The sequence below is a fragment of the Diplotaxodon limnothrissa genome, linkage group LG15, assembly GCF_057381915.1.
Source record: "Diplotaxodon limnothrissa isolate DT_005_m linkage group LG15, D_limnothrissa_male_GT1.1, whole genome shotgun sequence".
In the NCBI taxonomy this organism is placed as follows: domain Eukaryota; kingdom Metazoa; phylum Chordata; class Actinopteri; order Cichliformes; family Cichlidae; genus Diplotaxodon; species Diplotaxodon limnothrissa.
The window spans coordinates 35,244,111-35,260,125 of NC_140610.1; the positions used below are offsets into that span (position 1 = coordinate 35,244,111).

The 16,015-nt window shown below is 39.5% G+C and overlaps 1 protein-coding gene across 1 annotated transcript; it reads left to right on the forward strand.

Moving 5' to 3' along the window:
• The first annotated feature begins 1,481 nt into the window (after window positions 1–1,481).
• golt1ba (golgi transport 1Ba) lies at window positions 1,482–11,816 on the forward strand. The gene is made up of 5 exons (XM_085372281.1): window positions 1,482–1,588; window positions 2,145–2,236; window positions 4,461–4,639; window positions 7,536–7,617; window positions 9,964–11,816. Exons 1-5 carry the CDS (start codon window positions 1,564–1,566, stop codon window positions 10,000–10,002), a joined length of 417 nt encoding a protein of 138 aa, XP_085228407.1. The 5' UTR covers window positions 1,482–1,563; the 3' UTR covers window positions 10,003–11,816.
• Window positions 11,817–16,015: the final 4,199 nt, after the last annotated feature.

Below are 16,015 nucleotides of genomic sequence, written 5' to 3' on the forward strand. Positions count from 1 at the left end.
AGCTTTCAGGCTGTCACAGACATAAACCATATAAAAAATAAACTTTAAAAAACAGTCAACTTCATGATTTTGTATGATAATATGTATGACCGGAAACAACGGTACAAAGTCGACAGAAAAGGTCGTCTTTCTACATCTATAAGTTTCATTTTTATTTGCCAGTGAGATATCTGAATGTAAAGCGGACTGCATTTTTATCAGTGGTGTTCAGACCATTTTGTTTCTATTTATTTCTGTGAATGAGTACTTGGAGTAATTTCTTTTTTAAAATTTATTACTCGTGTTAAAATTCGGGGAAACGTTCATGTTGTAATTTCTTAAGCAGACGATTTACTTCTAAATTTAATTAAAAATTCAGAATCAGAACTACAGCTAAAGTTACTCCATATTACTGAGACTTAGCCAGCCACGTGAAATTCATTACGCTGTCCAGGCTTAATAGGCATAGACTAATATTAATCCCACAAACCTGTTACAGCAGCACAAAGGTCTGGACGTAAAATTAAATTAAATTACATTACATTAAATAGGTAAAAAATAATAAATGAGAAAAATAGTGAAAACGCCAAAAGACTCATGGTTACTACATGCAGTAAAAGACACTATGTCACAGATTTTTTTTATATGCACATAAAGTGCATATAATGAATATTAATAAAGGTAACATGCTAGACTCTAAAGCGGTGCACCTGTTTGATCGCATTGTAGCTAGCTGCTAGTTTGTTATGGTAATGAGCATCAGGAGCCTGGAGAGTGCTGTTCAGTAACTCAGTCTCCTCTAGCTCAAAGGAACCACCGTCATTCATTCACTTTCACTTTCTTGGTGAATTTAGCCTCTGCGACAAAACTTCGAAACGCACAAATTTCAATCGACTAACCATTGAAAAAACACTGTATCCACGACCACGTCTTCCCGTTGGAGCAGCTACTCAGTTGCTACAACAGACAGACTGACAAAAAGAAACTCGGAAGCATATGCGTCAGAGAAGACTCGGGACATTTTCGCCCCGAGCTTAATCCACTAGGCTGTCTGCAAATACCTTCTCCTGCTGGACGATTTACACCCTTTATCAACTATAACCAATTTTAATATATTACACATTTTAAATACATGAAGTCGGCGTTTAATAGGTAAACTGGAAAGTCTGGGTGAAAACAAAGCAATCAGGCAGTTACACATTTCTACATTGTTTGCCTGACAGACCAAACGCAGGCGTCAAAACAAGCGCGCACAATGTGGTACATTCAAGATGAGCAAATGTGTTGTTACGTTCCACTATTTTGCAACATATTCTACTATGTGCAATCCAGATGTTGTGTTATAATAGAGCAGGGTAGCTACGTGGTATATGTGTCCTAGTGAAGGTTATGTTATTAACTATAATCTTAATGAACGAAAGTTGCCAAGATGAATGCGTCATGGACGCTGTTCCGGAAGATGTCAGCGAGAGAAGGTGTGTTTCCGGAAGACGTGGCTGTTGCTGCAGTGGCAGCTGTCATCCAAAATTATTCTGAGAAGAGCTTTTTTGTTCTGCTTCTGTCTCATCCAGCTACATTATCAAGATGATTTCTCTAACGGACTCCCAAAGTAAGAGCTGTGTTTTTGAGTGTATCCGTAGGTTCCTGCTGTCTGAGCTAACCCTAGTTTGAGCTGCAGTGCTCAAAGTGCTAACTAGCACTGTCAGTACAAGAAAGTTACCTTTCATTTTTCTCTCATGACATTCAGTGGCACAAATAGCCAGCAGCTTTCCCCCCGATAATATCCGCTGTAGCCACTAGAACGACCAGAGTTACGTGCAAGTACATTATTAAGCGTTCTGACAACTTTACCATTCAGCGTGAGCAGCGGAGCTCCTTTGGAAGCCCTGCTGTGATTCTTATTGTGGATATTTCTGCCATCCTTGTTTGCATATGTGTTATTGGAGTACTTCCGTGTGCTTTAATTTGAAATAAGTCTGTTAGAGTTATGACTATGTGCAGGATTACATTCTGACATGCCGAGCATAGCTTCTGTCAATGTGTCCGTAACGAGATGTAAACCAATTGGTTTGCTTTCGACGTAGAAAAACGTGTAACAAAATATTATCTCTTCATGTTATCTTAAGATTTAAATGTCAGACTCTGATGGTTTGTGTGTCCTTCAGAGATTGGAATGGGATTAACAGGCTTCGGCGTGTTTTTCCTCTTCTTCGGGATGATCCTGTTCTTTGACAAAGCACTTCTGGCTATTGGAAATGTGAGTAACCTGTTGTTGTTGTTCCAAAGGATGTCTAAAAGTGCAACTTCTGATTACGCAGATGCATTACTGTGTGACACGTGACAATTATTATTGATTATAATCTGTTAGTGTGATCCAGCTGTGTTTAGTTTCACATAAACATAGCAACAGCATCATTAATAGCATCAAAGTGCCTCACTTTCTCAGCAGTGTCACATTTGCATTATTTCAGTTACACAGGAAATATAACTAAAATAAAATGTCTCAGTTATGAACTTGCAGGCCACTCTTCTGTGGAACCAGCTCCTAGTTTGGATTTGGGAGACAGACAACCTCTCTATGTATATTAGGCTGAAAACTTTAGTCTCTGATAAACAGCATAGTTAGGGCTGGATCAGGTGACCATAAATCTTTGAGGCTCCCCATGATGCACTGAGTGCTTCTTCTTCACTTTCCTTTTTTTAGGTCCATTTAGTTATTAGTTATTAAAATCTGACTTTCTTCCACAGCATGTCTTCCTCCTCTCATCCCCAAACAGTCGCAGCAGATGGCCGCCCCGCCCTGCTGGGGGTTTCTTCCTGTTCCCAGGCAAATTTACCTTCCCACTGTCACCAAAGTGCTTGCTCATAGGGGATCATCTGATTGTTGGGGCTTGTCTGTATCATTGTAGGGTCTTAACCTTATGGTATAGAGCACCCTAAAGTAACTCTTGTGTGATATGGCACTATATATACATAAAATTAAATTGAATTGAATCCAAAATCCCTCATAGATATTCAGCTGACTGCAATTATGATTCACGTGATTTTAACACATATAAACCTTCCAGTGAGCCCAATCGTCCCATGAAAGGGGGTAATGTTATCATGAAAAAGACCATTCCCATTTGGACAATAATGTTTCATGTCACAGGATTGCTATTACTGCTAAACATAAGAGAAGCACCCAATCACCTGACCATAGAGGTCAAAGGTTCAAGCATGATCTCTTGGTTTTTTTTAGCTGTTGAAAATGTATTCACTTCTGCGTGTCTCACTTTTTGCGATGCTGACGGCCTCTATTTGCTTTATAGTGCTCTGAATATCCACTGTAACACTAATATCAATATCTGTCGTCATAGAACTAATGATGGACTATTATTGGAAGAGCTGCTCTTTGCCTTTGCTACCAAACTAAATCAGTTATGTGCCAGACTGCAATTCATACTTTCTAATCTATTTAATGACATATTTCCCATAGATCTGAATGTAAATGGCAGTTAGGCAGTGTACGGATACACTGTCCAGTTGAGCAGTCTTTGTGACAGAGGGTCCTGCCACATGGGCTGCAGCAATAAACCATCTTTTAAGATGGTTTATTGCTGCAGGTCTCTTAGACCTTTTCTTCCTGCTAACGTGAAACAAATTCAGAATAAACAGGACCTGCTTGGAATTTCTTATACATCATGCCGGGAGTATTGCTTGAAGGCTTTTACTCTAACACTGGATAGATGGACTTGACACGTTCAAAATCATGACATTCATCATTTTTGTCGTTAGCAATATGGCTGCTTGTAAAAAGGATTGCATTTTGGATTTTTCTATAATGCTGCACAGTGTTAAAAATGTTCCTTCTAATATTCTCTGTAAGCACAGAAAATATACCCTACCAGTCAAAACGTTTAGAACAACAACATTCCAGTTATTTATTGGAATTCAAGTCGTTCGAGGTACAAAGGTAAGTTATGAACTGCCATGTTAAAAAAAAAAAAAAAAAGCTAAGGTTACCCAAAACTGAAAAAGTAATGCACATTTCAGAATTGCAGATGGCATTTTTCAGGAAACACAAAATGGGTTAACCATTTAAAGCTGTTCGGATCAAGCCTTGAAAGCTGGTGCTACTAATTTTTACAGGTGTTCCAACTTTTCTAGATCACTCACAGCACCCTCTGTCTGCATAAAAGCAGTGTTGGAGTGTGTTGCTACAAAAATGGTGAGGAAAAAGGCAATTAACAATGGAAGAGAGACAGACCATCATAAAATTTAGGTCTTTCCTACAGAGAAATTGCAAAGAAAGTCAAGGTGTCAGTGAGTATAGTTTCAAAAAGACATCAAAAGACACTCAGAAACAAACTCTAACAGGAAGAGGTCTGGCAGACCCAAAACTGAATCAGAGGACAAGTTTCTTAACCGCTTGCATGCATTTGGTTTGCAGTTTTGAACCCTTCTCTAATATGTTTCCACTCTTTTTTTTGTCTCTGCAGATTCTCTTTGTTGCTGGACTCTCCTTTGTCATCGGCCTTGAGAGGACCTTCCGCTTCTTTTTCCAGAAGCACAAGATGAAGGCCACCAGTTTCTTCCTGGGAGGAGTGTTTGTGGTGTTGATTGGCTGGCCCATTATTGGAGTTTTGCTCGAGATCTATGGTTTTTTTCTCTTATTCAGGTAAGATGAATACAAAAGGCACACAACAGATTCAGTAGACTGACAGTTATCTTGTTTAAAGAGCCCACGAAACACTGAAACCTGAGATACAGTAAACTTATTCTTTACATGAAAGAAGCAGGATGACTTGAGAGATCTGATTGAAACTTGGGCTCAGTCCTGAAAAGCCCTAAATTTTATATATTAAATTGCACTTTGGAAAGCACTGTTTTCATCAAAGTTGCAGTGTGTTTAAAGACTTAAAGTGGACATGAAACACTACATGGAGTACTATGCTTTAAAAAACTGCCATGGATTTCGCACTGTCTGTCTTATTTCTGGATTTAAGAAATAACTGCTCAAAGTCTTTAAAACAAGTTTAGCACCATCCTGAGTCTGCACAGAACATGACATCACCGGGTTGGGTTGATTAATTGTGGTCTATAGACTTACTGTCACGATCAGGCGAGCCATTTATTATGGTTGAGAACAAAGCATGAACATTAAAAAAATATATATATACACTGTAAAAGCTAAATTCCTAACAAACTGAAAACCTGGAACACTGGGAATACCTGGAGACACTTTGGAAATATTGAGAGAACGAGGAGACGCGAGGGAGCATTAACAGACGCAGCCAACTGTTGTTGCAATTTGGCACTATATACATGAAATTGAATTAAATATCCTAGGAGCCACACATAGGCGAGCAGTCTGAGAGTGAAGAGCTCTGTTGGGTTAATATGGTACTTTGAGATTATTAAGATAAGATGGGGACTGAATATTCAAGAGCTTGTATGTGGTGAGAAGGATTTTAAATTCGATTCTGGATTTATCAGGGAACCAGTGATAAGAAGCCAATACAGGAGAAATTTGCTCTCTTTCTAGTCCCTGTCAGTATTTTCACTGTAGCATTTTGGTTCAACTGAAGCTTTTCAGTTCAGGGGCCCGTTCTTCGTACGTCGCTCACTACATCCAAGATCAAATGACACATCCAAGACCAAACCATCGCGCTAACCGTGAGCTCGCTAATCCGGTTCCCCGAACACACCTGTTGTTGACGATTAGTACAGCTGGACGCAGTAATGTGACATCACTGGGTGTCGTAAAAGGGGCTACGCATCGATAGTAGAAACATTGATCGGCAACCCGCTGATTGGTCGGCGAAAATGTCGAAGGGGCGCGCTCGGTATTTTCCGGCAGCAGAGCAAGAACTCTTGATTGAGGGATTTCAGGAGTTTCAGAGTTTAATTAAAACGCAAGGGAACACTGCAAAGGCTGCAAAAGCAAGGAGAGAGGGCTGGCAGAAAGTTGCTGACAAATTAAACTCGTAAGTAATTTAATAATAACAATAATAATGGAGTGGATTTATATAGCGCTTTTCAAGGCACCCAAAGCGCATGACAATACCACTATTCAGTCACTTTATTATTTATTCATAGATTTATTATATTACACTATATTATCCAATATTATATTACATTATATTATATTGTTATATTATATCCCCTTTCACATTAGAGCCACAACAGGACCCACTAGAACATGGGAACAAGTAAAAGTGGAATATAAGAATATTCTACAGAATGGTAATATTTATCACTTATATTGCTTTTCGTCTCTTGGAAAGAGACCCTGAAATAATCTATTTGTTTGTTCATAAAAGCAACCAAGAAAAGGGCAGAGCAAAAAAAAGACAGGTGGTGGTCCTGCACCCCCTCGTCAACAAGTTGGTTAAGTATATAATACCCTCACGGGAAAATCGATATCTCTCAATGAGCACACTGTCGTGCTGAGCTAAAGGATCCTGTCTGTCCCGCAATATACGCTGAATTCTGAGGACTCTCCTTATCAATCTTGCACCTTCCGCAATGGGTGGCTCGCGTAAACGGACAGGACATGGCTGCGACAGGCTTCCCAAATCCACCTTCGCTTTTATAGCCGTGGTCTCTCATCTTGATTACACGAAGTGATTTGCAATTACTACTCTGAAATATGAATTACATCTGTAATAATCACATACATGTAATAGAATGTTAACAGTACATTTCCCTTTTTTAGGAAATGACCTGTATGTATCTGTGTGACATCAATAAAAGGATCAAGTGCTGCATTATCTTTAGTTACATTGATGTTATTTATTTATGGTGAAACAGTGGTGGAATATCGCTGTTGCTTTCGTATGAATGACGCGGACATACCTGCGTGGCCGCGATCTAATCCTGTTTACATAAAGTAAACCTGCTCCCGAGCAGGTTTACGCTTACGGCTCTGTTGCTATGACAGCAAGTCCCGGATGAGCTTCGGGGAACCGAACGATCCAAGATCACGCGAAATCGTCAACAATCTAATCCAGCTAACTTACTTAGCGAGGTACGAAGAACAGGCCCCAGGAGTTTTTAGGTTAGTGCTAATATGTGGTAGATATCATTTTAGCCAGTGTTGTTTAGAAAATGTTTTCAAAATAGACTTGACAAGGGAAAGTCTGTCAATTCCAAAATTATCACCGGATAATTAAGATGGAACCAAGAGATGCAGATAATGCTTAAAGACGAAGACCAAGCCCAGTTCTGAGGAGCCTTGAGAGCTAGCAACAACTTGGTGTTAATAATCGACCTGTGGGATGATTCTTTCCATCTTCATTATAAAAACATTTATGCATAAAAGTTGGTCATCTGGTCTGGTTCATACGGAAGAGGATTAGGCTACTGGGGAGGAAAAGTGAGCACGTCTTTTTTTTTTTTCTTCTTTTCCAGAATTCTGAGAAAAAATAATCCTGATGGAAAAAAAGTCAGAATTCTGACTAAAAAAGACATGCACGTGTTCAAATAATGTAATAATCAAAAAACACTTTTTTTCATGAATTGTCTTTGGCTTCTCCCCTCTGTCTTACTCTCCTTTCTTTAATCACATCCAGGGGCTTCTTTCCAGTGGTTGTAGGCTTTATCAGGAGAATACCAGTCCTTGGCTCCATCCTAAACCTGCCCTTTATCAGTGCAGTGAGTATTACCCAGCTCCACACCTGCTGTGCAGCTTTTGTTTAAACACAGCATGGTTTCTTCATTAATCATCATATTCAAACACCTCAAGCACAACAGATTAACCAGACTGCCCAAATAAATGCCATGGTTATTTAACTGAAAATCAATTTAGCAGACACACGAGCTCAGCATACACAGCTAGGATGGAAGCAGTTTGGAAAATTAAATGTAGTTTTGTGTGTTTAGCTTGTCTCCACACATTGCTTTGTGGCTAATAAACATACCCCTACCATGCTGTTGTGTTGGAAGCTTTGTTTTGAGGTGAGCATCTGTCTTTATTTTTATTTTTTTCTTAAGCCTTCGTAAGGCTCTGAGGACAATCAGCAGTCGTGGTCAGTCACTGCCGATTTTCCTTTGCATGTTAACTTATCTAACACGCTTTGAGTCTCATCTTTTTGGAGCAGGTAATTGTCTTTTGTTTTTTAACCTTTAAGGCACACACCACAGGCATGTCATCTGAAGACTGATATATCTTAAGATGACATGTTGTACATCCAGTCAGCCAAGCCATCCATCCATCCATCCATCCATCCATCGTCTTTTACTTCTCCAGTTCAGGGTTGCAGTGGAAAGAGTCGGTGGCCTGTCCAGGCTGGTGACCCTGGACAGGCCACCAGCCTATTGCAGAGATAGCACTGAGAGACATTGACAGTCACACTTGTAGCCAATTGAGAATCACCAGTGAAGTTTACCTGCTTGTCTTTGGACTGTGATAGGAAGCTTGAGTACCCGGAGAGAACCTGCAAATCCCACGCAGAATGGCCCCAGTGGATTTTAACAGTAAGGCTGCACCATGCAAAATGCAGTGAAATATGAATTGTACAAACTGCAGACAAAAGGATTTAAAAAGTTGGTCTGCAATGAGCCACTGAATATTTTAACAAGCTAAACAGCCAGCTTCTATGGAAGATTAGCTGTCACAATTTCCCACTATCATGTTGGCTAACCTGACAAAATCTTGTAGTTATGGGCATATGTGCATACATTTTCTTCTTTTTTAACAGTATCATGCATAAAAGAAGTGGATATAGCCTTCAGATCTAAAAAGGAAGTCAGTTCCTTAAATGACATTAACCTGCTCTCTCTCCATTGGTATTTAATAGTCCACCTATAGCAGGTGCTGTAGGGGTTCAGTGCAATAAGGACTGGGCAGCAGTCAAAGGCAGAGGTCCCGTTGGCTCTAGGGAAGGGGTCTCGAAGTCCAGTCCTTGAGGGCTGGTGTCCTAAATCTTTTCCATGTGTCCCTGTTGCAACACGCCTGTATACAATTAGTAGGTCACTAGCAAGACTGTATAGAACAGGGGCAGGCAGTTCCAGACCTCGAGGGCCGGTGTCCTCATTTTAGATGTGTCCTTGATCCAGCACAGCTGATTCAAATGGCTCAATTACCTCCTCAACGTATATCTTTTCCTCAACATAAGTTCTCCAGAGGCCTGGTAATGAACTAATCACTTGATTAGTTCATTACCAGGCCTCTGGAGAACTTCAAGACATGTTGAGAAGGTAATTTATCCATTTAAATCAGCTGTGTTGGATCAAGGACACATCTAAAACTTGCAGGACACTGGCCCTCGAGGCCTGGAGTCTGACACCTGTGGGTTAGGGGTTGCCATTTCAGCATGCAGTCAAGTTGTATACTCTTGCTAATGACCTACTAATTTTATTCAGGTGTGTTGCAACAGGGACACATGGAAACGTTTGAGGACACCGGCCCTCAAGGACTGGAGTTTGAGACCCGTACTCTAGGGACATGGAGTGTCACCTCTTTTGTGGGGAAGGCGTCTGACTAAGTGCTTTTGGTTAGAGATACAGGTTAGATATACTCATCAGGCTCACATCAGCACATATAGCTCAGGTTCTGAAAAGTGTTTCCTGGAGAGGGGCTAGACTCTGTTCCACTTTGGAGTTTCCCCTAGTGGGAGGTGGGTTTGGTATATACTAGGCTGCCTGTTTTACCCTGGTGGACGAAAGGGTTTCCCTGCACCATCAGGTTGTGTGCGATTATGTACTGAAAGTATAGTATTCAGACTTGTTAGACTCGTCTTTTTTGTTTGTTTAAACAGAAAGTAGTGCACACAACCTCGTTGCAAACAGGTTATAAAAATGACCTGAAATTTTGAGACTGTGCCTTGTCAGCTGTGGTGTGTCCCTTTAGGTCATGCATGCTTCACTTTAAAGTGTTGCAGGATAATCGCAAACACTGCAGTTCAGCCGCTCCTACATTTATCTGTGCCAAACATTCTCCACATGAGTCCTGAATGCCAACAAGTTGTCACTTAACACGGTTTCTTTCTTTTCTTTCAGTATGCGGACAAAGTGGGCGAGAGCAACACTATGGTATAACAGTGACTTTTTGTAACCAGAGAAAGTTGTTTGATTATAGGTTTTATAAAGCATCACAATCTCCCATGGTGCTGAGTAAAAGCACCTAAATATACAGATCAGATTCAGATTTCCACATTCAAGCAGACAAGGACTGTTTTTGTCTGTAACTTCAGTGGTCAGCACTACCAATCACAGATTCATCACTGTATCGCACCATCAGTTTCTTACTGTCAACACTAAAGTCTCTACAATAAATGTTTCAAATGCCATCGATCCCTTCGCCATTGACTGCATCTTGCGTTTAAAAGGAGGATAGAAGACTCCCTCAAGGCCCGACTTTATCTACATGATGTTCTTAATCTGTGGAACTGTCAGATAAAACTACCCAGTGCAAGGACAAGAAGTGGAAGTGCATCCTGCCATGTTTGCCACGTTTGTGCCTGTGCTTTAACCTAATTTGCACAAAAGCTTTTAAATCCAGGATTTTGTTTACAGTTACACCCCCGTTCAGCTGTTGGAATATTTACTTTGTCCATTTGTGATTGTGTTCAGTGTTGGCTAGAAGTGTTTCTGTATAAATTATTTTTTAAATATGATCGCTTGACTTTATCTGTTATGAGTGGCAGTCTGTCTACTCGTTCGTTGGGATAGACACAGTTCTCGAGTTAAGTGTTCAAAGACAATGTTCATGCAACACACAAGTTAAGGACACATTGGATCTTGATGAATTAATATTCAAATTGTAAATCCTTACTGACGCACAAAATAGTTTTATACCAAAATCATATACTGTTTGAGAGCTAGGATTTAAAATTACAACAAAAGTTTAAATTATTTTCTGCCTTTTTTTTTTTAGCTTTTATGATTTACTTGTTTTTTGTTTGTTTGTTTGTTTTAATAACCGGTAGTAGGAAATGTTGTTGGGTGACTGCTATTAGACATTTAAACAGAAGATGACATGCTACTAACTATAGGCATCAGATCTGTGATATTAGATGTTGCTAAATAAATAAGAGAAGGCTACAAAGCCAAACAGGATTATTATCAATAAAAACTTCTGTGTGGAACTGAAAAAATACTATTACAAAATAAAAAAGGAAACAACTTTCCCCAGCTGGGCCAGATAAAGCTAAGGCACCACAAGTGTGGCACAACTATGTGCATTTTTTTTTTTTTTGACAGTGTTGTGGAGGGTCTTCAAAGAGTACTCAAATAGTTTGCAGTAAATAATGAATAATATTTTTGCCATCCGTCTTACTTTTTATAATCTTTTCCTGTTTGCTTCCACCAAAGGGGACAGCATGTGGAATAGGCTCAAGCCCCCAAAACACTGAGTTGGATAAGCGAGTAGGTTTGTAAAATTCTTTCGCCTGTGAGGCTTTTTCAGTGTTTTCAGTGTTGACATGACAGTGATCAAAAAAAGCAACACTTGAATCTATTCTAAGGTTTTTGGGCCTAATTCACTAATATGTGTGAACAAATATTCTTAGCTGAAATAGGTGTGCATAAAAAGTTACTCTCATGTTTATGAGATGTGCACATAAGAATCATTCAACAGCCCATGCCCGCAGTCAGTATACTGATTTATCTAAGGTAACACTTTAGATAACTAACTAACTAACAGCTCTAAAGCTTAACCTAGACTAAAATGTAGCGTATGTTCAATGACTTTGTCACCATTATACACCATAGATGGGGGTAAGTAATTCATTTTATAAAGGTATAAGAACACACAAGACATAAGAGGGCCACACCAATAACTAAACTCAAGCCTGCTCAGTATTTATTTCATTATAAATTTTTAATTGTTTAATTTAGATTTCACGAGTAAAAATGCCAACATTTAATCATTATTTGATCAATATTTCCAAAACAATTGTGAACAAAATGAGTGAGAAAGATCGAGGCTATTTTGGGCTTGAAAATGTGTATTAAAGTCAGATTGAATGTCTTCAGTATCTCAGTGTATGGATTTGTTAAACTTTATCTCTGAAAAATGTTTGTTTACATAAAAAGGTTGAACGAAGAGAGCCAGCATCTTCTGAGCAAGGTTCCCTACATGTGGAAAGTTCTTGCCTCTGAGAGGAAAATAGAAATCCAGCACTCAGACTAAATGGAAGATTGTTCTGCTACTAATAAATCAAAAATCAAAATATTTTGATTCAGCGTTCTCGCCTGATGATGGTAACTATTTTAGTTACAACACCTCAACTCTTGGAAAGGGCACCTGCTAATATGCTTCTTTTTTCTCAGGGTATATTTGTGTTGCCCATCAAGTACTCTGATAAATTCCCCATCAGATATATATTTTTTGCAGTTTTGTAGGAACCTGCAATTTTTATTTCACCCAACATTTGTCTGGCCTCACATATACCAAAGGAAACACACTGGACCTGGTTTTTACTTTTATTATTTACATTTAATAAGGACTGTATTTGTTCTGGGGACATCTTTATTTGTGATCATCATGTTACTGTGTGGTTAGCGCTCGCGTCTTACATTCCTGTGCGGCTGTGAAATTCCCTGCTTTTGAACAGTCTTATTCCTTCACAATGACCAACAGTGGTTTTACGATCTTCTTTCCATTTCAGATAACATATATCGTGTTACAGTGAGGTCAGCTCCTGTTTCAAAATCTTTACTTTAGACAAATGACAGGATTTGCAGTTTAAAGTGTTCTTGTCAAAAAGTGGAGCATTTGTTGAACTCAACTCATTTATACATTCACCTGCTTCGATTAAAGGATGATGCATTATAGAAAGATTTTGACATGTTTAATTGTATAGTTAGCACTTTTTTGGCTAAGTGCCTACTCATTTTAAGAATCCCGCCACTTAAAAAGCAAACAAAAACAAGCTTAACAAGTTTCTCTCATTTACAGGCCAATCTAAAATTATTTTTTATGCAAAGATGTTAGAGAAGGATGTGGCTAAAAGCTTACAGCTGTTTTGGACAAATACAGCTTTCTGGATCATTTTCAGTCCGTCTTTAATCAAGCTCATTTAACTGGAACAGGTCTTCCTCCTTTGATCCAATGATGAAGAAGAATGTTCTGTTTTGTTTGACCTGACCTCTGCCCTTTGAACTGCTGACTACTACATGCGTGGTGCTTGTATCTGGGTCTGCTTTGGATTGGTTCTCCTTATATCTGTCTGAACAGTCCTTTCCTGTGTTGTTTCCCAGTCCACCTCTCTTGCCTATAATGTGCCATAACGTTCCACCTGGGGGCTTTTATTGTATTTGTTAAATCTTCTCCCTTTTCAGCACATTTTGAGCACCTTTAAGAACTTTTTTTTATCACTGATATGATGATGTTTCTCCAGTCTAGAAAAAAAAGTGCTATATTAAAAAAAACCCAACATTTTAACTTTGACACCGATGCAGCCCGAGCAGATCCCTGTGATCAGAGAACTAAAGCTGGAACTCTTTCCCACTGAGCCTGTGACCTGTGGACTCATCTGTGCTGTTTTTTTACAAAGCAGCTAAAAAACAAAAACTTTTGGGGGAAACCTTTTGTCCCTTTTTGTTTTTTACTGTTTTTGTTCTGAAGCTCTTTGTGATATTTATCTTGGAAAGAATTATATAAATAAAAATGTTCTTAACTAAATGAAAAAGCTGGTCTTGATTGTTCCATCCCTGCATGTGTAAAGTTTGGTTAAAAAGTCCTTGTTGTAATGCAGCTTTGCTAAACAAGGTTTGTCTATTCCCACTCTGCGTCAGTCAAGTTCTTGCATTTCTTGATTCAGATTGCAGTAAATAAATACTTAGAAGACTGGGGTTAGGCTAAATGGTGATTTTAAATTGCCCATAGGTTTGAATGTGAATTTGAATGGTGGTCTGTCTCTCTGTATTAGCCCTGCAGCAGACTGGCAACCTGTCTATGGGTGCACCCTGCCTCTCGCCCTGAGACAGCTTGGATAGACTAAAGATTTTATATATACAGTGGGGCAAAAAAGTATTTAGTCAGCCACCGATTGTGCAAGTTCCCCCACCTAAAATGATGACAGAGGTCAGTAATTTGCACCAGAGGTACACTGCAACTGTGAGAGACAGAATGTGAAAAAAAAAAAAAAAAAATCCATGAATCCACATGGTAGGATTTGTAAAGAATTTATTCGTAAATCAGGGTGGAAAATAAGTATTTGGTCAATAACAAAAATACAACTCAATACTTTGTAACATAACCTTTGTTGGCAATAACAGAGGTCAAATGTTTACTATAGGTCTTTACCAGGTTTGCACACACAGTAGCTGGTATTTTGGCCCATTCCTCCATGCAGATCTTCTCGAGAGCAGTGATGTTTTGGGGCTGTCGCCGAGCAACACGGATTTTCAACTCCCGCCACAGATTTTCTATGGGGTTGAGGTCTGGAGACTGGCTAGGCCACTCCAGGACTTTCAAATGCTTCTTACGGAGCCACTCCTTTGTTGCCCGGGTGGTGTGTTTTGGATCATTGTCATGTTGGAAGACCCAGCCTTGTTTCATCTTCAAAGTTCTCACTGATGGAAGGAGGTTTTGGCTCAAAATCTCTCGATACATGGCCCCATTCATTCTGTCCTTAACACTGATCAGTCGTCCTGTCCCCTTGGCAGAAAAACAGCCCCATAGCATGATGTTTCCACCCCCATGCTTCACAGTAGGTATGGTGTTCTTGGGATGCAACTCAGTATTCTTCTTCCTCCAAACACGACGAGTTGAGTTCATACCAAAAAGTTCTACTTTGGTTTCATCTGACCACATGACATTCTCCCAATCCTCTGCTGTATCATCCATGTGCTCTCTGGCAAACTTCAGACGGGCCTGGACATGCACTGGCTTCAGCAGCGGAACACGTCTGGCACTGCGAGATTTGATTCCCTGCCGTTGTAGTGTGTTACTGATGGTGACCTTTGTTACTTTGGTCCCAGCTCTCTGCAGGTCATTCACCAGGTCCCCCCATGTGGTTCTGGGATCTTTGCTCACCGTTCTCATGATCATTTTGACCCCACAGGATGAGATCTTGCGTGGAGCCCCAGATCGAGGGAGATTATCAGTGGTCTTGTATGTCTTCCATTTTCTGATGATTGCTCCCACAGTTGATTTTTTCACACCAAGCTGCTTGCCTATTGTAGATTCACTCTTCCCAGTCTGGTGCAGGTCTACAATACTTTTCCTGGTGTCCTTCGAAAGCTCTTTGGTCTTGGCCATGGCGGAGTTTGGAGTCTGACTGTTTGAGGCTGTGGACAGGTGTCTTTTATACAGATGATGAGTTCAAACAGGTGCCATTCATACAGGTAACGAGTGGGGGACAGAAAAGCTTCTTACAGAAGACGTTACAGGTCTGTGAGAGCCAGAGATTTTCCTTGTTTGAGGTGACCAAATACTTATTTTCCACCCTAATTTACGAATAAATTCTTTACAAATCCTACCATGTGAATTCATGGATTTTTTTTTCACATTCTGTCTCTCACAGTTGAAGTGTACCTCTGGTGCAAATTACTGACCTCTGTCATCATTTTAAGTGGGGGAACTTGCACAATCGGTGGCTGACTAAATACTTTTTTGCCCCACTGTATCTCCTAAACACAAACACCAAATCATGCACACTGCTCATAAGTAGATGAAGATGAACACACGCACAAAAAAACTACAAATAGGCAAATTAATTAAATGGCCTATTTTATTTTTAAAATGTCCACTAATTAATATTAAAATATGAGCAGTTTAGAAAAGAAAGAATTCAAAATGATGAGTACTAATGTCAAGATAAAAGCAACACTCCTGTACATCACAAGGTAAATGCAGTGTCAAATGAACACCAGTAAAACCAAAAACAACAAGGACAAACAAGGAACAAAAGAAAAGAATAGCCCTTTATTGTTGTTGTACATGTACAATGAAATTCTGGGTGTCCACACCAACTGTGCTGAAACAAAAAAGAAATAGTAGACAGCAGGAAGAAATATAAAACAGGAGAAATAAATACAATCAAGTGGGATATAAAGTATACAAAACAAGAGAATGTATCCAAAAATGAGAGAGAGAATAGGC